Source organism: Schistocerca cancellata, chromosome 5 (genome assembly GCF_023864275.1).
Source record: "Schistocerca cancellata isolate TAMUIC-IGC-003103 chromosome 5, iqSchCanc2.1, whole genome shotgun sequence".
Taxonomy (NCBI): domain Eukaryota; kingdom Metazoa; phylum Arthropoda; class Insecta; order Orthoptera; family Acrididae; genus Schistocerca; species Schistocerca cancellata.
Genome location: NC_064630.1, coordinates 678,476,503 through 678,497,123, shown reverse-complemented (window position 1 = coordinate 678,497,123; position 20,621 = coordinate 678,476,503). Strand labels below are relative to the sequence as shown.

Here is a 20,621-nt window from a genome sequence, read left to right as displayed (position 1 = left end):
ACTAAAACACGCAGAAACTAATGACACATATAAGACCTAATCTGTGCCATCTTCACCTACTCAATTAATGCATAGCCCTCCAATCATTGCAAGATGCATCAAGTCCAGGAACGACATGCATTCCAGCCTGCGTTCAGTATTTTGCTGCTCCTTCGACCCACAGACGGAGTGAACTATTAAAGTCCCTAAACATCTGAGACGCATGCAACACATTTATCTATCCTACACATCGCATAAACGTAAATTGATTTCCCTAAATTGGTGTAAGCAGATGCTGGAATGGTTCCTTTGTGATGAAGACGGCCTGTGTACTTCTTCATCCTTCTCCCTCAAAAAAAATCAAATGGCTCTAAGCACTATGGGACTTAACTTCTGACGTCATCAGTCCCCTAGAACTCAGAACAACTTAAACCTAACTAACCTAAAGACATCGCACTCATCCATGCCCGTGACAGGATTCGAACGTGCGACTGTAGCGGCCGCGCGTTCCAGACTGTAGCACCTATAACCGCTCGGCCACCCGGGCCGGCCTTCTCTCTCATCAATCGTCGCCAGTGAAACAAGAGACTCAGTTTTTATTTCCATTCTTGCTCAGACATCAATCAAAACATCCCTTTTTATTCCCATCCCCAAACTCCTGGCATGATTGTCGCCTGTACCACAACAATTCACCTTCTCTCAGTGTTTTGGTGCCTCCTATCCTTTCCTAGGGTAAATTTCACCGCATTTTCTTTCCAGACCTTGAAAACATTTGTGAAACCTACACATACAGTCAGCCATAAACTATGCCACTCCTCTCATCCCAGTTAATGGCTTCACTCAAGCATTCTACAGCCTGACTAGAATCCCACTTCCTTTCTACCACCAACATCTCGTTGATTGGTTGGTTGATTTCGGGGAGGAGACCCACAGCGAGGTCATGTGTCCCATAGGGTTAGGGAAGGATGGGGTAGGCAGTCGCCAGTGCCCATTGAAAGGAACCATCCCTGCATTCGCCTGAAGGGATTTTGGGAAAATCACGGGAAACCTGAATCAGGATGGTTGGGCGCGTGTTCGAACCGTCGTCCTCCTGAATGCGAGTGCAGTGTGCTACGCACTGCGCCAATTCGCTCGGTCCAAAATCCGGCCCCCTTGCATAGAGTGCACCCATTTTGGTCAAATGTTTGAGTGAAGCGAAAACAAGGCTCGCTAGAAATTACACAAAGGATTTCTGCCGAAATTTTCAAAGCCAAAGGAAGAGTGGGGAAAGGACGAAGGGCGTATCAAATTGATCAGCGTGTGACGTAGTTTAGTAAGGGAAGATCTAATTGCTCGGAAGTACTCAAGATAAATGAGAAAAAACTGGTGATCCGAGGGAAAATTACGCAATGGACTTTTTGGTATTTCCACGGGCAAACGAACAGTCACGAGTGGGAAAATGTTGTATCAAAATCTCTTTCAAAAAAATATTTAATTGATTGAAAGTCATCAGCGTAGTTAATAAAAACTTAATGGAGTGATTTGAGGGAGAATTGAAATATTTCATGAACAGCCTCTGTTAGCTAAGAAAAGAAATTGTCAAAAATATCAAATGACAGTAAACAGGAACATCTCTGCATTCGTTGATCCATAGTTTCAATAGCAACAGAATGCTGATGAATACTGAAGTAAATTATATTACCTGGATTCTGAAAAAGCTTTAAAATGCAATATATATTTATATTCTTTCAGTCATGTTGCCATTCGCCATCCAAGACCTTAAAGCACGGTCAGAAGCATCACACAACACGTGCATCTTCATAAATTGTAGACTTGCATTCCAACATCACGGACCTACCATTTACACGTTTCTGTATCTGTGTAAAATGTTATTTACTTAGCGTGAAGTACAGCAGCTGGGATTCTGCCAGCCAAGGAAGAATAGAAACAAATAAACAATAAAACAAACACCGTCCGAACAAGCCTTGAAGGATAAACGGTACGGACCGGCCGCCATGCCACCATCCTCAGTCCATAGGCGTCACTGGATGTAGATACGGAGGGGCATGAGGTCTGCACATCATTCTACTGTCCATTGTCACTTCGTCGTCAAGTAGCTCCTCAATTGGCCTCACAAGGGCTGAGTGGGCCCAGCACTCGGCAGACCCAGACAGTGGCCCATCGAAGTGCTAGCCAAGCCGGTGATCTTACGGGAGCCGGTGGCACAGCATCGGCAAGGCCTTTGGCAGATAACTAATATTAATTAAAAATATTTCTCGCCCAGGATGTTAGTGGACACAGCCATGTACTGCGAAAAAAGTGGTATGATAGACTGCAAGCAATTAACTCAGGTGTTATGTTCCGCAGATACGAGAGTGCCCTTATTTGGATTCCCACTGCCCCAAGAGAAAGAAGAATGATACATTGAAACGTCCCCTTAGAAAAATTATACATGACTGTTTAAACTGACACAGAATATTTTTTAGCGCAACGCAATCTGAGTTTCTATAATCCCTACAAAAGAATGGCCCTGCCAAACATTAACCTATACCTTTCACAAATCACTTACCTCACAAAAATCTTCGTTACTCGAACTACTGCAATACAGCGAACGCCACTACTGCCAGCTACATAAAAGATTCAAACTACTGAAGGCACTAACTACTGATAGGCATAGTTAGCAAATGAAAGATTTTGATAGAGAACAAACAATGTATTTACCTTAATAGTGTTCAAAAGTCATAATATATATAGCAGTTCATGACATCCATTCTTACAAATGTACTGTTTCTGATGGACAGACGTCCAGATCATACGCTCTCAAAAATCCGCCATCTCACTTCCCCACATGCACCATTGCTGGTGGCTCACCTCTAACTGCGCAACGCTACGCGCTGTTAACAGCCAACTGCCCAACACTACAGTGGCAGACAACAATGCAAACTAGCCACAGACCGCACACAGCACAGCCAGTGATTTTCATACGGAGCGCTACGTGGCGTTATCAATAAGAAAACCTAAACAGCCTACTTACAACATGTGTGCTCAGATTATTCCTAGAGGTAGTTCGATGATCACGTAGCTTTGTGTGCAATTGAAATTTATTGTCGGTAGAGTAATGGAAGAAATGACACCCAGTCGTTAAACTGACGCCTCGTCCCGCAGACAAGCCGGTGTGCCAAGGCGGGCAGCGGCAAGTGTTCGCGGTGTCGCCCTACGAGTCGGCGCACGTGCGGTGCTCGGTGGACGCCGCCCCGCCGCCTCGCGGCTTCCGCTGGGCCTTCAACAACTCCGCCGAGACGCTGCAGGTGCCGCAGTCGCGCTTCAACTGGTCGGCCGCTGCCTCGGAGCTGGTCTACACGCCGGTAGCGGACGGCGACTACGGCTCCCTCCTCTGCTGGGCCCACAACGCCATTGGCCAGCAGCAACAGCCGTGCGTCTTCCACGTGATGCCAGCAGGTGAGGGGACCATTTCATCGGAGACTTTCCGTCTCTTACTGGGGTAAAAAAAGTGGTTCAAATGGCTCTAAGCACTATGGTACTTAACATCTGAGGTGATCAGTCCCCTAGACTTAGAACTACTTAAACCTAACTACCATAAGGACATCACACACGTCCATGCCCGAGGCAAGATTCGAACCTGTGACCGCAGCAGCAGCGTGGTCCCGGACTGAAGAGCCTAGAACCGCTCGGTCACAGCGGCCTTCTTACTGTGGTATCTTCCTAGGATACAGTACCGTCAATTTTCATGATCTACGCTGCCGGATATAAAATTCTGCAATGAGAGGAAGCAGACAATTAATTAAATTTTACTTATAAGGAACATACAAGAATTTGAAGGTGATTTGGTAATATACATAGTACGAAATTTAGAACACAGAGCTGCCAACTCTGGCCGCAACAGTGGCTGTGATCCGACTGGGAATTAACCTTCGCAATATCATGAGGGGGGGGGGGGTTACTGCTTTATGCCCACCTTTTGAAAATATCGTGATCTAATCAGTTATTCCCCCCATGAACCATGGACCTTGCCGTTGGTGGGGAGGCTTGCGTGCCTCAGCGATACAAATGGCCGTACCGTAGGTGCAACCACAACGGAGGGGTATCTGTTGAGAGGCCAAACAAACATGTGGTTCCTGAAGAGGGGCAGCAGCCTTTTCAGTAGTTGCAGGGGCAACAGTCTGGATGATTGACTGATCTGGCCTTGTAACATTAACCAAAACGGCCTTGCTGTGCTGGTACTGCGAACGGCTGAAAGCAAGGGGAAACTACAGCCGTAATTTTTCCCGAGGACATGCAGTTCTACTGTATGATTAAATGATGATGGCGTCCTCTTGGGTAAAATATTCCGGAGGTAAAATAGTCCCCCATTCGGATCTCCGGGCGGGGACTACTCAGGAGGACGTCGTTATCAGGAGAAAGAAAACTGGCGTTCTACGGATCGGAGCGTGGAATGTCAGATCCCTTAATCGGGCAGGTAGGTTAGAAAATTTAAAAAGGGAAATGGATAGGTTAAAGTTAGATATTGTGGGAATTAGTGAAGTTCGGTGGCAGGAGGAACAAGACTTTTGGTCAGGAGATTACAGGGTTATAAATACAAAGTCAAATGGGGGTAATGCAGGAGTAGGTTTAATAATGAATAAAAAAATAGGAGTGCGGGTTAGCTACTACAAACAGCATAGTGATCGCATTATTGTGGCCAAGATAGACACAAAGCCCATGCCTACTACAGTAGTACAAGTTTATATGCCAACTACCTCTGCAGATGATGAAGAAATAGATGAAATGTATGACGAGATAAAAGAAATTATTCAGGTAGTGAAGGGAGACGAAAATTTAATAGTCATGGGTGACTGGAATTCGTCAGTAGGAAAACGGAGAGAAGGAAACATTGTAGGTGAATATGGATTGGGGGGTAGGAATGAAAGAGGAAGCCGCCTAGTAGAATTTTGCACAGAGCATAACTTAATCATAGCCAACACTTGGTTCAAGAATCATAAAAGAAGGTTGTATACCTGGAAGAATCCTGGAGATACTAAAAGGTATCAGATAGATTATATAATGGTAAGACAGAGATTTAGGAACCAGGTTTTAAATTGTAAGACATTTCCTGGGACATATGTGGATTCTGACCGCAATCTATTGGTTATGAACTGCAAATTGAAACTGAAGAAACTGCAAAAAGGTGGGAATTTAAGGAGATGGGACCTGGATAAACTGAAAGAACCAGAGGTTATACAGAGTTTCAGGGAGAGCATAAGGGAACAACTGACAGGAATGGGGGAAAGAAATACAGTAGAAGAAGAATGGGTAGCTCTGAGGGATGAAGTAGTGAAGGCAGCAGAGGATCAAGTAGGTAAAAAGACGAGGGCTAATAGAAATCCTTGGGTAACAGAAGAAATATTGAATTTAATTGATGAAAGGAGAAAATATAAAAATGCAGTAAATGAAGCAGACAAAAAGGAATACAAACGTCTCAAAAATGAGATTGACAGGAAGTGCAAAATGGCTAAGCAGGGATGGCTAGAGGACAAATGTAAGGATGTAGAGGCTTGTCTCACTAGGGGTAAGATAGATACTGCCTACAGGAAAATTAAAGAGACCTTTGGAGAGAAGAGAACCACTTGTATGAATATTAGGAGCTCAGATGGCAACCCAGTTCTAAGCAAAGAAGGGAAGGCAGAAAGGTGGAAGGAGTATATAGAGGGTTTATACAAGGGCGATGTACTTGAGGACAATATTATGGAAATGGAAGAGGATGTAGATGAAGATGAAGTGGGAGATATGATACTGCGTGAAGAGTTTGACAGAGCACTGAAAGACCTGCGTCGAAACAAGGCCCCGGGAGTTGACAACATTCCATTAGAACTACTGATGGCCTCGGGAGAGCCAGTCCTGACAAAACTCTACCATCTGGTGAGCACGATGTATGAGACAGGCGAAATACCCTCAGACTTCAAGAAGAATATAATAATTCCAATCCCAAAGAAAGCAGGTGTTGACAGATGTGAAAATTACCGAACTATCAGTTTAATAAGTCACAGCTGCAAAATACTAACGCGAATTATTTACAGACGAATGGAAAAACTGGTAGAAGTCGACCTCGGGGAAGATCAGTTTGGATTCCGTAGAAATGTTGGAACACGTGAGGCAATACTGACCTTACGACTTATCTTAGAAGAAAGATTAAGAAAAGGCAAACCTACGTTTCTAGCATTTGTAGACTTAGAGAAAGTTTTTGACAATGTTAACTGGAATACTCTCTTTCAAATTCTGAAGGTGGCAGGGGTAAAATACAGGGAGCGAAAGGCTATTTACAGTTTCTACAGAAACCAGATGGCAATTATAAGAGTAGAGGGGCATGAAAGGGAAGCAGTGGTTGGGAAAGGAGTAAGACAGGGTTGTAGCCTCTCCCCGATGTTATTCAATCTGTATATTGAGCAAGCAGTAAAGGAAACAAAAGAAAAATTCGGAGTAGGTATTAAAATTCATGGAGAAGAGGTAAAAACTTTGAGGTTCGCCGATGACATTGTAATTCTGTCAGAGACAGCAAAGGACTTGGAAGAGCAGTTGAACGGAATGGACAGTGTCTTGAAAGGAGGATATAAGATGAACATCAACAAAAGCAAAACGAGGATATTGGAATGTAGTCAAATTAAGTCGGGTGATGCTGAGGGAATTAGATTAGGAAATGAGACACTTAAAGTAGTAAAGGAGTTTTGCTATTTGGGGAGTAGAATAGCCGATGATGGTCGAAGTAGAGAGGATATAAAATGTAGACTGGCAATGGCAAGGAAAGCGTTTCTCAAGAAGAGGAATTTGTTAACATCGAGTACATATTTAAGTGTCAGGAAGTCGTTTCTGAAAGTATTTGTATGGAGTGTAGCCATGTATGGAAGTGAAACATGGACGATAACTAGTTTGGACAAGAAGAGAATAGAAGCTTTCGAAATGTGGTGCTACAGAAGAATGCTGAAGATAAGGTGGGTAGATCACGTGACTAATGAGGAGGTATTGAATAGGATTGGGGAGAAGAGAAGTTTGTGGCACAACTTGACTAGAAGAAGGGATCGGTTGGTAGGACATGTTTTGAGGCATCAAGGGATCTCACAAATTTAGCATTGGAGGGCAGTGTGGAGGGTAAAAATCGTAGAGGGAGACCAAGAGATGAATACACTAAGCAGATTCAGAAGGATGTAGGTTGCAGTAGATACTGGGAGATGAAGAAGCTTGCACAGGATAGAGTAGCGTGGAGAGCTGCATCAAACCAGTCTCAGGACTGAAGACCACAACAACAAACAATCAGTTATTTCATATTTTAAATTTTTGAAGCAGTATTTATTGGTTTTAATGAATACTTCTGCATGACAGACTAAACATTTTAATCTTTTCGCTTAAATCTACACCGAAAATTTAGCCGCGTGGGGTAGCCGCGCGGTCTGAGGTGCGTTGCCACGGCCTGCGCGGCTCCCCTCGTCGGAGGTTTGAGTCCTCCCTCGGCCTTGGAGGTGTCTGTGTCCTTCTTAGCGTAAGCTAATTTAAATTATATTAAATAGTGTGCAAACCTTGACAACGATAACCTCAGCAGTTAGGTCTCATAGGAATTCACCGCAAATTTCCAAAAAATTTCCGAAAACTTAAGTTTTAGTAAGGCATCTCATTTCCCCGCAAGGCACGCCATATCCTATATTTTCAGATGCAGGACCTTACTTACACATGAATATCTCATTAAGTGGAGTGTTATGAGTAAAAGAAAAAAAAATATTGTGGAGGACATAAGGTAGTACACTTCACTGACAGTCTGTTGATATTGCCCGGAAGGTGCTAAAACGTATCTTCATTTCTGGACCCTGCGTACACATAAACAACTCTTTGAGAAGTATGTTCTTAACATAGCTAATAAACTAAAGAATTTAGACTTTTTAAAATGTTTTAAAAGTTGGCATTAATACCCCCCCCCCTCTCCTTGGTAATGCGCGTTATGGTAAAATGAGAAATGCGCTGGTACTGCTACGGTTAAGTCGAACTGACCTTGGATTTCAGATGTAGTTATGTCTTATCATGCTACTACAAATCTGTGCTACAGCGGATCTGTCACCGTGCTTGCCGAATGGTGGGGCGCCAGTCTCTCGTCAACCGATTACCACATATTTTCAAAGAGAGAGAGAGATCTGCAGAATGGGCCGGCCGGGATAACAATCGAACACCCTCCATACAGAGATTAGGTCCTGACAGCACAGGCTACATGCGGTCTTGTGGTGTCTTTTTGAGAGTTAACGTCACGGAGACCTAGAAGGCAGGTTACAGCCCGTCACGGAGACCTAGAAGGCAGGTTACAGCCACCGTCTTTAACACGCCCGAAATGTAACAGCTTAAAGAAAATTATCGGATAAGCGAATCCAAGGAAATCACATAGGATACCCCACGACACCCGGTACCATCAGACCAGGTGCTAGAGCCATATTACTCTGACAAACGCAATCTGATACGTTGGTTCCCATCCGAGTCTCCACAAATTCATACACTTTTTGTGATGCTGTACACAGACGCCACAGTCCTGTGAAAAGACGCCGTGGTGCCGGTTCTGTATCCGCGGCAACGGAAGCCGCAAAAGTGGTCGCCGTGCTCACAATCTGTACTTCACCAGAAGTCGTCCATTTTCCAGAGTGTATACTTAACTGGTTGCAAGCTAGCCCATTTATTGACACAAGCTTGACCCAATGGGATGTGTAATACTGGAAGACAAAACAAACACTACACACACAATGTGATAAACAGTATACGGACCCCCCAAAAAACATACGTTTTTTCATATTAGGTGCATTCTGGTGCCACCTACTGCCAGGTACTCCGTATCAGCGACCTTAGTGGTCATTAGACTTCGTGGCAAAACGGATTGGGACGTTCCGCGGAACTCGCGGACTTCGAACGTGGTCAGGTGATTGGGTGTCACTTGTGTCATACGTCTGTACCCAAGATTTCCACACTCCTAAACATACCTAGGTTCACTGTTTCCTATGTGATAGTGAAGTGGAAACGTGATGGGACACGTACAGCACAAAAGCGTTCAGGCCGACCTCGTCTGTTGGCCGACAGAGACGGCGGTAGTCGCAATGTGTAATAGGCAGACATCTATCCAGACTATCACACAGTAATTCCAAACTGCATCAGGATCCACTGCAAGTACTATGACAGTTAGGCGGCAGATGAGAAATCTTGGATTTCATGGGCGGGCGGCTGCTCATAAGCCACACATGACACCGGTAAATGACAAACGACGCCTCGCTTGGTCTAAGAACTGCAAACATTGGACGATTGAACAATGGAAAAACACTGTGTGGAGCGACGAATCGCGGTACACAATGTGGCGATCTGATGGCAGGGTGTGGGGGGTGCCGAATCCCCAGTTAACGTCATCTGCCAGCGTGTGTAGTGCCAGCAGTAAGATTCGGAGATGGCGGTGTTATGGTGTGGTCATGCTTTTCATGGAAGGGGCTGCATCCCTTATTGTTTCGCATAACTGTCACAGCAGAGATCTACATTGATGTTTTAAGCACCTCCTCCTTTTCCCACTGTTGAAGAGAAATTCGGGGATGGCGATTACATCTTTCAACACGATCGAGCACTTGCTCATAATGCAGAGCCTTTGGCGGAGGTGTTAAACGACAATAACATCCCTTTAATGGACTGACCTGCACAAAGTCCTGACCTGAATCCCATAGAACACCTTTGGGATATTTTGGAACGCCGACTTCGTGCCAGGCCTCACCGACCGACATCGATACCTCTCCTCAGTGCAGCACTCAGTGAAGAATGGGCTGCCATTCCCCAAGAAACCTTCCAGCATCTGGTTGAATGTATGCCTGCGAGCGTGGAAGCTGTCATTAATGTTAAGGGCTGGCCAACACCATACTGAATTCCAGAATTACCGATGAAGGGCCCCACGAACTTGTAATTCATTTTCAACCCGGTGTCCGGATACTTTTGATCACATAGTTTATGTCCTGCCAGGCACCATTCTCTAGGGACCGCTGACATGCAACATGAGTGTAGGTTTCCTGGACCCATATAGTCCGTATTCGCATGAGAGCGATTCCTTCCGGACCACTGCAGGCAACAGTATCGCAGAATCATAAACTGCGTGTCTACAGAACATGATTGTGCCGTGGTCGAGTTTCGACACTTGGCGGTAGATGTTTCTCCATCTCACACGAGACCTAATACAATCGCCTCACAAGAAACCAACTTTCACATGTGGTTTGTGGAATGAGACATCCACTTTGTAATATTTCCTTACTCAAGAAACGTAGATGGTGTTAGTCCGGCACTCCGCGTGCCTATGTGTTGAAATGTTAGCTATACAAAAACAGATATGCCTACAGTCCCCCCAAGGGTTGCGCTCTACCACACCTATGGTTCGGTTGTTTTGATACAGTACACAGATGTCGCAGTAAATAGCAGGATTACCGGTAGTACTGCTGGAATTGGTAGTGAAAGAAACATAACTGAATGCATAAGAGAGAAAGTAAGAGCCGACGACATCCCTTTGATTTTTTTTACCTTACTTACGTCAACAGCGTGAACACCTTTACATTAGCGCTGAGCAACGTAGTACCCGCAGCATGGTGGCTAGGTAGCTCGCAACCAGGACGAATTAAATTAAAAGCTATTCGGTTCCTAACATAGGTAACAAGGCCCCTGAAGCATAAACAACTGTAGCGCCGAGTTCCTCTGTGTCTGTCGGAAACGGTTGTAGGAGTACCCGATGAAACTGATGATGTAGCATTCTAGAAAAAAGACTTCTCATCGGGAGAAGTCTCAGACAAGTAAATAACACGCCGTTGATTTGCGTAAGCGATCATGCTGCCCCATAGTGGCCCAGTCCGGCCCCGGTAGCTGAGTGGTCAGCGTGGCGGAATGTCAATCCTGAGGTCCCGGGTTCGATTCCCGTCTGGGTCGGAGATTTTCTCCCCTCAGAGACTGGGTGTTGTGTTGTCCTAATCATCATCATTTCATCTCCATCGACGCGCAGGTCGCCGAAGTGGCGTCAAATCGAAAGACCTGCACCAGGCGAACGGTCTACCCGACGGGGGGCCTTAGCCACACGACATTTCATTTCATAGTGGCCCAGACGGGTTCCATAGGATTCAAGTCAGGAGAATTTGGTTGGCGATACACCAACGTGAATTCACTGTAATGCTCCTCAAACCACTGTAGAACTGTCTGGTTCCGAGACACGGAGAATTACACTGCTGAAAAATGACATCACCGTGCAGGGAGACATAGAGAACGAAGGGATGCTGATGGTTCGTAGCTGTCTTCCATTACTACCATACATCCCATGCAAGCGCAGGAGAATGTCTCCCGCAGAGAGTCAACTTCCGATGGTTCCGTGTCCACCCCAACCGGGGTGGCCGAGCGGTTCTAGGTGCTACAGTCTGGAACCGCGCGACCGCTACGGTCGCAGGTTCGATTCCAGCCTCGGGCATGGATGTGTGTGATGTCCTTAGGTTAGTTAGGTTTAATTAGTTCTAAGTTCTAGTGGACTTATGACCTCAGAAGTTAAGTCCCTTAGTGCTCAGATCCATTTTTTGAACCACTCCAACCGTAATTCACTATGTTGTTGTGTCAAAATGTGAATACCAAGGGCTCCATGCTCCATTCTCAACAACGTACTATGAACGATGCGTTCCGAAACACTTGTGCGTTCACCAGCATTGTGATCTTTCGGTAGAGATGCCACGATCACCATCCGTCGTTCTTTAGAGTGCAGACAAGCCTCCGAATTCCACGTCCTCTGAAGACTCCTGGCCGTACAACCGTTTAGCGCTTAGAGGTAGTGCCACTGCCGTTCTACCATACATGCTCACGACAGTGGCACATGAAAATTTGACCAGCTTCGCCAACGTGGAACTACTCCTTCACAGGCTCTGCGTAATAATAATCTGCCCTTTGTGAATGTCGCTTATCTCAATGGATTTCAGTATCTGCAGCCCATATCTTGGCTAGGGCTATGCTCCATCCGTGTCTGCTCCGCTTACATACTCTTGCTACCTCGCCATCCGCTCGTAACGCCACCAGGCAGCATCCAATGTCGCGGTGGACAGTGGTCATAATGTTTTGACTGATGAGCGTATATCGTCATTGAGTTTCTAAACGGTTCATCGATTCCAGTTTCGAGGCTACATAAAGCGCCGCCACGTATCGGAACTTCATGAAACTGTACGGGCTGAGGCGTGAATATTCCGCTATGTCCCATAACGAATTCCCTGTTCTTTCAAACGAAATTGCTGTGGAAAAAAGTGTTACAATACTTATTGAATGCTTGTAGTCTCTTTTATCTTTCAGCCATCCAAAAGCATAAACTGCCTGTTTCGGAAGTAGGATATCGTAATGACATTGCTGTGACACTTTGTCAGAGGGCAAACAGTAAGACAGCCACGCATCTGTTCAAATAGTTCTTACAATTAACTGACCTAGACAATCGGTCTTAATGTCTGCAACGAGCATTGTCAATAGTTAATAAAAATACAGACAATTACTTCAAACAACGATAAATCCTTTTACTCATATAACAAGGTGGTCAATTGCCAGGAAACGTTTTATTGGAGATGACGGCACTTGAAGAAGTCTACTCTCACCCGTAACGACCTTAAGTTGAGCAAGAGTTGCGGTAGGCTGTTTTTCACAGGGAATGGGGCATTAGGCGAGAAGGAAGTTTTACGGCTCTGCTCTGCATATCTTATGCAGGCTAACTGATCTGGGTCTCCCTGCCACCGCCATCTATCGAGGTCCGGCTATATTTCACGTGGAAAGTAGACTGATGAATATACAATATTCACTCTAAGAAAAAAAAAAAAAAAAGACGATGCACCATGAAGGAATTATGCGAACGAGACAGAAATCGGTATACGTGATGAACGTGTACTAACAAACAAATGATTACGTTTTCTGATAAAACTGGATGATTTATTCATGAGAAAGGGCTTAACAAATTTAACAAGTCAGTAACGTATTGGTTCACCTCTGGCACTTACGCAAGCAGTTATTCGGCTTGGCATTGACGGAAAGACTTACTGAATGTCTTCTTGAGGGATATTGTGCCAAATTATGTCCAGTTTGTGTGCCAAATCGTCAAAAATTACATGTAGCTGCAGACCCCTGCCCATACTGCTCCAGATGTTGTCAATTGGAAAGAGATCCACCGACCTTACTGTAGGTAGGGTTTGTCAAGCACAAAGACGAATTATTGAAGCTTCCACCGTCTGTGGGCGAGCATTATCTTGCTGAAATGTAAGTCCAAGATTGCTTGTCATAAACGACTACAAAACAGGGCGCAGAATATAGTCAACGTACCGCTGTGCCGTAAGGCTACCGCGGATGGCAACCAAAGCGATCCTGCCGTTAAAAAAAGCGACACCCCAGACTACCACTCCTGGTTGTGGAGCCGTATGGTGGGCGACACTCAAGCTGGTATCCCACTGCACCCCGGGGCACCTCCAGGCACGTTTTCGGCCTGGAGTCTCATGGACCGGTGTAGAATTGTCTTCAGTTATGAGTGCCGTTTCGTACTTATTCCCAATGACTAGCAAAGACGCCCCAGAGCGTGGTAAGATTCATCCTGACTATCTCCCGCCATACCGCCGTACATCCAAGAGTGATGATCTGGGGTGCCATTTTTTTTTTCATCGCAGGACCCATTTGGTTGTAATGCACGGCAGGCTTACAGCATAGCGGTACGTCTACGATACTCTACTCCACGCATTGTTGCTTCAAATGGTTCAAATGGCTCTGAGCACTATGGGACTTAACATCTATGGTCATCAGTCCCCTAGAACGTAGAACTACTTAAACCTAACTAACCTAAGGACATCACACAACACCCAGTCATCACGAGGCAGAGAAAATCCCCGACCCCGCCGGGAATCGAACCCGGGAACCCGGGCGTGGGAAGCGAGAACGCTACCGCACGACCACGAGCTGCGGACGCATTGTTGCTCTTCACTGAAAGCCTTCCTCTGCTTACATTTCAGCAAGATAATACCTCCCCACAAACGGCGTGAGTTTCTGCTGCTTGTCTTTCTCCTTGCCGAATGCTGCCTTGGCCAGCTAGATCACTGTATCTCTCGCCAACTGAGAACGTTTGGAGCATTATAGGCAGGGTCCTCTAACCATCTGAGGATTCTGACTATCTAATGCGAGAAAATTTAACAACTCTATCAATCAATGCTAAGCCGAATAATTGCTGACATTATTGCCAGAGATGGATCAACGCTTTCTTGACACTTGCTCAATTGGAGCAGCTCTTTCTCTTGAATAGATCCACCGCTTTTTCTGAAACTGTAATCATTTGATTGTCTGAACATTTGTATCTACCTATATCCGTCCCATTTAGATAATTGCTTCACGTTGCGTTTTTTGTATTTTATTTTTAGTGTACATCACTCTGCTGGAAGAGTCACACTTTGAAAGAAGGCTCCGATTCAACGCAATTTTCAGCAGCAAAGTCCGATCTAGACACTTCTAACGGAAATTATCAGAGAAGCTCTTCAAGTCTCGAAAGGAGCATGAAGAAAATAGGAAACTTGATTAATTACTATCGATTGCTTGCTAGGTTAGCAACTGATTTTTGGGGGATTTTCTGCTGAGTACAGTGGTAAATGCGTCACTAGAAGAAGATCCGAAATCTTGTTGTCATCACCGGAAGACGAGAAAGGAGTAAGACCCGCTGGCACTAGTTTCTGCTACAGTAATCACTTATAACGGATAAAAAAATGATAACTTTACAAAATTCAAATTGTGAAACCTTTTGATCACTACTCACATTACCAACATTTTTATGTCTTTTAGTAATTTAAGAAATAAGACCTAAGTAGTAGCTAAGAAATGACAGTCACCGACAGCAAAAAGGTCATCTTAATGATTCCTACAAGTAAGAGTAACCCATATCGTTATTATGCTCCCCTTCATGATTCAGTACCTATCGGAGATACAGTTGCAGATTCGGATGGTAGTTACGAAAGTCGCTCCTCTTTATGGCGACTACAATGTAGTTTCCCATCAAAAGCCCAGCGCAAAAGGAACAAAAATTCTATAGGATTTATGCTAACTGGAAGATAACAGTAAAAAACATAAGCTGTTGTGAACATACACTAATCAACATTTATTTTTATTGCATTTGAGAACTGCTTGCACAAATAAAGCAGTTAACATTTATTCGATGTTTATTAATTATCGCAAGAAACACCAATTACCTATGCAATGGGTACGGATATACTTTGCTTAAATTAGTTAATTTTGTAACTACGATACATAAGGGGCCTGATAATACATTGTAGAGGTTGTGTCATTTTCGTTCACTTGCTTTGTATCAACTTGCCCGAGAATGAGTTGTACTAGAAATAATGATAAACTAGTGGTAGCTTTCGAAGTGAAATTAATTTGAGTAGCAGCTACTTCGCACTTGTGCTTGGACTACAAAATTACATGTGTTCAAAAAATCTACCCTTGTTTAATAAGAGCAGTAACACGTGCTTATGTGTTAGCCATCTAATTCTGTTTATCTGTATGAAAGGACACCAGCAGTTTTGAAAGACTGCTTAAGAATGGTGCTAGATATTAGAAAACTATTCAATTAACATTCGTCCAGTGTTACACGAACTCATGCCACTTTTCTTGTGCGTTAGTTTATGGAAACTATTGCATCAACATCGCTTGTCACAACACAGACCCCATAGGCGGAAGCTTAGTGCCGCAACGATCGTCTCGGTGTTACTATATTTAACCGCTTGTCCCGAGACTTGAGTCTCACCCTGTCGCGTGTCTTTCTCGAAACAAATTCCAGGTCGAGGGAGCTTTTCCAATGAAATCTTCCTGCTTGTCATACAGTATATAATCCACTGGTGAGTCAAAACTTTATGACCACCTGCTTGTTATGGTTTTGGTTTACCTTTAGAAATCAACATACCAGCAATTCTTCTTAGCATCGAGTCGAAAAGTCTTTGGAAGGTTTCCAGAGATATTTTGCACCAGATGGTTACCCAAAGGTCAAGCAATTCCTGTAAATTAAGGGCCGTTAGTTAGTTGAAGCGTGGCTAGCGCCCCTTACCGTCTCAGATGAGCTCCATCGGGATCAGATCAGATGGTTTAGGTAACCAATTCCTGAGTTTAAATTCACTATTATGCTCCTCCAATCACTGTAGTATGAATCTGGCCTTGTAAGATGGACGTTTTCCTCCTGGAACGTGCTATCGCCACAGGAAAGACATACAGAACGAAACGATGCGGGTGGTCCGCAGTAGTGTTCACATAGTATATATATGTTATGGTGTCTTCAACAACTACCACAGGTCCTATATGTGCCCATACGAATGTCCCCAATTGTATTAGTCATTGTATTTTTATTCCCAATGAAATAATACTTTGTCTGAGTGTTTGAAACAGGCTGGGATGATGCAGTACGAAGCACCTCAGTGCTATAGTGGTTCCTAGTTTATCTGGGACAGGCGGCGATAGCCATAGTGAGCCAAATAATACTCTGAAGGCCTTTGACGGTCAAAGTTCTGAGCTTTACGATCCTATGAGCCCTATGACATAAGAATGTTAATCTACCCTATAAGCCCTATGACATAAGAATGCTAATCTAAGCTATGAGCGCTATGACATAAAAATGCTAATCTTAAAAAAAAAAGACGTAGAAGTAGTATATTATGTACTTCCGAATAGATTATTTATGTTGTTAATGTGTTTGAAAGAAGAGGTAAAAGGGATTTCGTCTAACTTGACAGCAGCTGTTGTGTAATTTTTGTTGGGTCTGTAGACAATATACATTGTGTGAATCAATTCCAATTTGTAACAAGCATGTAGAGGTATAACATATCTAACAACTAGCGCTTAGCAAATAATAATTGCGTTGATCAATATTCTATGCTTATACCACATTAAAGTCGAATTCTACTTCATATATATATATATATATATATATATATATATATATATATATAAACACTGTTTGAGAGTTTTTTTTTCTTTCCTTTAAGACTTACACTAATCAGTCAGAACATTATGACCACCTACCTAATAGACGGTTTGTCTTCATTTGGCACGGATAACAGCAGCGAAGAGTCGTTATATGGAAGCAATGAGCCCTTGCCAGGTCGCTCAAGGGAGTTGTCTCCACATCAGGTTATTTAACGTCTATAGATAACATTCCACAAGTCCATATTATTTTGTTTTAGGTTCTATCTGCAGTGTTTCTTTTTCAGACATTGAAGACAGAGCCATACTTTTTCACGGGACTAATAAATGATTTCCATGTAATAGTTATCTAGAATATGTAATTTCTCTTATTGTTTGACCTACTGCGGTGAGATGGCGATTTAAGACATTTATGACATTATTATGTGCTCTTCTTATTTTCTGATCATAATCCACATTTTGCTATACTACTGTGAGTTTCACGGTATAATATTAGCAATTATGATACATCAACAAGCTTTGAATTTATTCTAAACAAACTTATGTAACCTACGTAATGATTTTTCTTTTGTTGTTTGACTGACTTTATTTCGTCAGTTTAGGCCTACAGGCTGTGCATTGGAATGTTTTTTTTTATATTTTCTGTAATATATCATAAATTTGTCGTTATAGCTAGTATTATATATAATACATTACTGTTTGGTTTCTAAAGGATAAAATGCCTTTTGTATGGATTTTCTGGTCATTATACATATGTTGTTGTTGTTTTGGTCTTCGGTTATGAGACTGGTTTGATGCAGCTCTCCATGCTACTCTATCCTGTGCAAGTACCTACTGCAACCTACATCCTCCTGAATCTGCTTAGTGTATTCATCTCTTGGTCTCCCTCTACGATTTTTACCCTCCACGCTGCCCTCCAATGCTAAACTGGTGATCCCCTGATGCCTCATAATATGTCCTACCAACCGATCCCTTCTTCTTGTCAAGTTGTGCCACAAACTCCTCTTCTGCCCAATCCTGTTCAATACCTCCTCTTTAGTTATGTGATCTACCCATCTAATCTTCAGCATTCTTCTGTATCACCACATTCCGAAAGCTTCTATTCTCTTTTTGTCCAAACTATTTATCGTCCATGTTTCACTTCCATACATGGCTACACTCCATACAAATACTTTCAGAAACGACTTCCTGACACTTAAATCTATACTCGATGTTAACCAATTTCTCTTCTTCAGAAATGTTTCCCTTGCCATTGCCAGTCTACATTTTATATCCTCCCTACTTCGACCATCAGTTATTCTGCTCCCCAAATAGCAAAACTCATCTACTACTTTAAGTGTCTCATTTCCTAATCTAATTCCCCCAGCATCACCCGACTTAATTCGACTACATTTCATTATCCTAATTATATATGAAGATAGTAAGAAAAGATATTTACATTACTTAATGATCCAGTGGAAAAGCTTATTACCATATTTCCGGAATTTATTTCGTCAGTTTAGGCCTACAGGCTGTTAGGATTTATTCATTTAGGTTTGTTATTACGTATTCGGCGTTAGATGTGAAACTTTTATTTTGAATTAGATTGGAGTTCTTCAAACTTTTCAGTGGAGGTGTCTACACATCAGTTTGGCGGTCTGTAGAGGTATAAGATTTACAGTGAGCAACTACTTACATTTTTTTCTGCTGAATTACTTTTAGTGCATTTTCACTATTATGTTTTTTGTATAAGCCAAGATTATATATACAGTTCCTGCTTATCTCGTTGTGGATTAATATAATAGCTCCCTAGCCTTTATCATAGCTTCTGCAATAACTAGTCGTTACTCTGCAATTTTCTAGAGTAAATTTTGAAATTTCGTGGGCGTTAAGTCCATGTTTTGTCAGTGTTAGAATATGTAGAGTTCCTTCATTGAGTATTATTTCTATAAGCTTAACCTTATTTTAAATCTATTGTATGTTCCGGTAGTCTACTTTAAGATTTAAATTCCTGATACGTTGCTGTTTTCCGTTTTAGTTTCTCCTGTTCTGAGTCTGGTCCAAAAATATTTTGTTTTGGCTTCTCATAAGCCATCTTTCAACACATGTTTTTATTGTGTATTTTGCACTGTTTTCATTATAGTGTATTGGCAGAATTTCTTAGTAGACGTTGTGTGCTTCTTTTCACTGATACAAGTTGAGGTGATCTTTCTTATCTGACGTGCTTTGTCATTTTTTATTAATTGTACAAACCAAGAGGAAATCTTTTTCTTGATTAGCCTGTTCATAAGCAGCCCACGCAGATTGGAGAGGAGCCTCCTTACGCCCTCGTTTTGAAAATTGAAATCTGTCATGCATTTATTTCTGTTGGAGCTACCCACAGAGGACACAAGGTTCTATTAAGTAACTTAAAATTCATATTTACCTTTTGTCTGTCATGCCTGTCAGGTTTTTTACTTGTTGTTACAGTTGTCACTTGGCTGATTGAAGAAAGTAGTGCGACTGCACTCTTCATAACACAATTTTTTTGTTATTGGCACAATTATTGGTGTATAATTTAAGCCAAAATTTTTAATCAACTAGGCTACGTAGATAATCATTTCACAGAATGGTGCACTAGGCTTCATTGTACTTCTGCCGCGTGGTGCGTTGGATGCTTTGCTCCGATCATGTTGAGATATCCCAGTACCATCGTTTATGATAGCAGCAGCATACGACGTTTGAGTGCCTTCATCTTGAATTATTGGGACATTATCATTATAAATGCCTTTGTTGTTTCAATTACGTTTTTCATTTGCGACAACATGAATTTAGGAAAAAGTATTTGTAATTGGCAAACATACTTTTCTGTTAGATAGTTTGTTTTGTGGTACAATCGCAAGCTGGCCTGCCAAGTACATGAGAGAATAAAGAAATCCATAGACAGGTCACAGAAGTCTCTGATGAGAGAGCTATATGTTAGCCATCCACTGGAATGGTATCGACACACGTAATTCGCGAGTGCAACATGTCGCACGCCTTTTCATCCCTCCGTCCACTCCTCTCCACCCAGTAATAAAATACACGATCCACCCTTGTTAACTTTTGTATGTGAGTGACCCGAGTTTGCTCTTAAGCCGTGAAAATTTGTTACTCACGAATAACGGCACTTAGATCATAAATTGCATGGACGATTTCATTGCTTTCGAATTTATCACGAAGCAGTCGCAGGCTCTTAACATCATAAAAGTGTTTGATCAAACAGGGTAATATTTTAAAATGGAAACAGTAATCAAATTTAACGAAATCTCATAATTAATGTGCGTTTCTACATTCAACTTTTGCAGCTGCAGCTGCGGGACTAACCAGACGATATGGGTTAGGTCCTTTGAACATAGCTTTTTAGTCATCTTGAAAAACGGGTATATCCGCAGCTACATAACTTGAAAATTTATAGGAAAGGGCAACACCTGGTCGCGAAAATTATTTAAATAAACATCCCGGTTCGTCTGAATGACTAGGTATATGTCAAGGTACGATAAACACTCCCAGAATTATCGCAGAACTCTCTCTGCTCTGAACCATACCCTCAAACAACCGCAAGTTAAGCACACTATTGTGTCCATAGTTCAATCAAAGTGAAACATATGGAATGGATTAAAATTTCGACGCGGTTGGACGACATCCAGTCAGGTGATGCCTGCTTTTTGTGTTGTTTGTCCTGTTTA

General features: G+C 42.8%; 1 protein-coding gene across 1 annotated transcript in view; it reads left to right on the top strand.

Moving 5' to 3' along the window:
- LOC126188760 (roundabout homolog 3-like) overlaps positions 1–20,621 on the top strand; it is a 310,858-nt gene that overhangs the window by 250,994 nt on the left and 39,243 nt on the right. Inside the window, exon 7 of the mRNA XM_049930370.1 lies at positions 3,124–3,417. Coding sequence (XP_049786327.1) covers positions 3,124–3,417 — 294 coding nt within the window. The remainder of the gene's footprint in view (positions 1–3,123; positions 3,418–20,621) is intronic.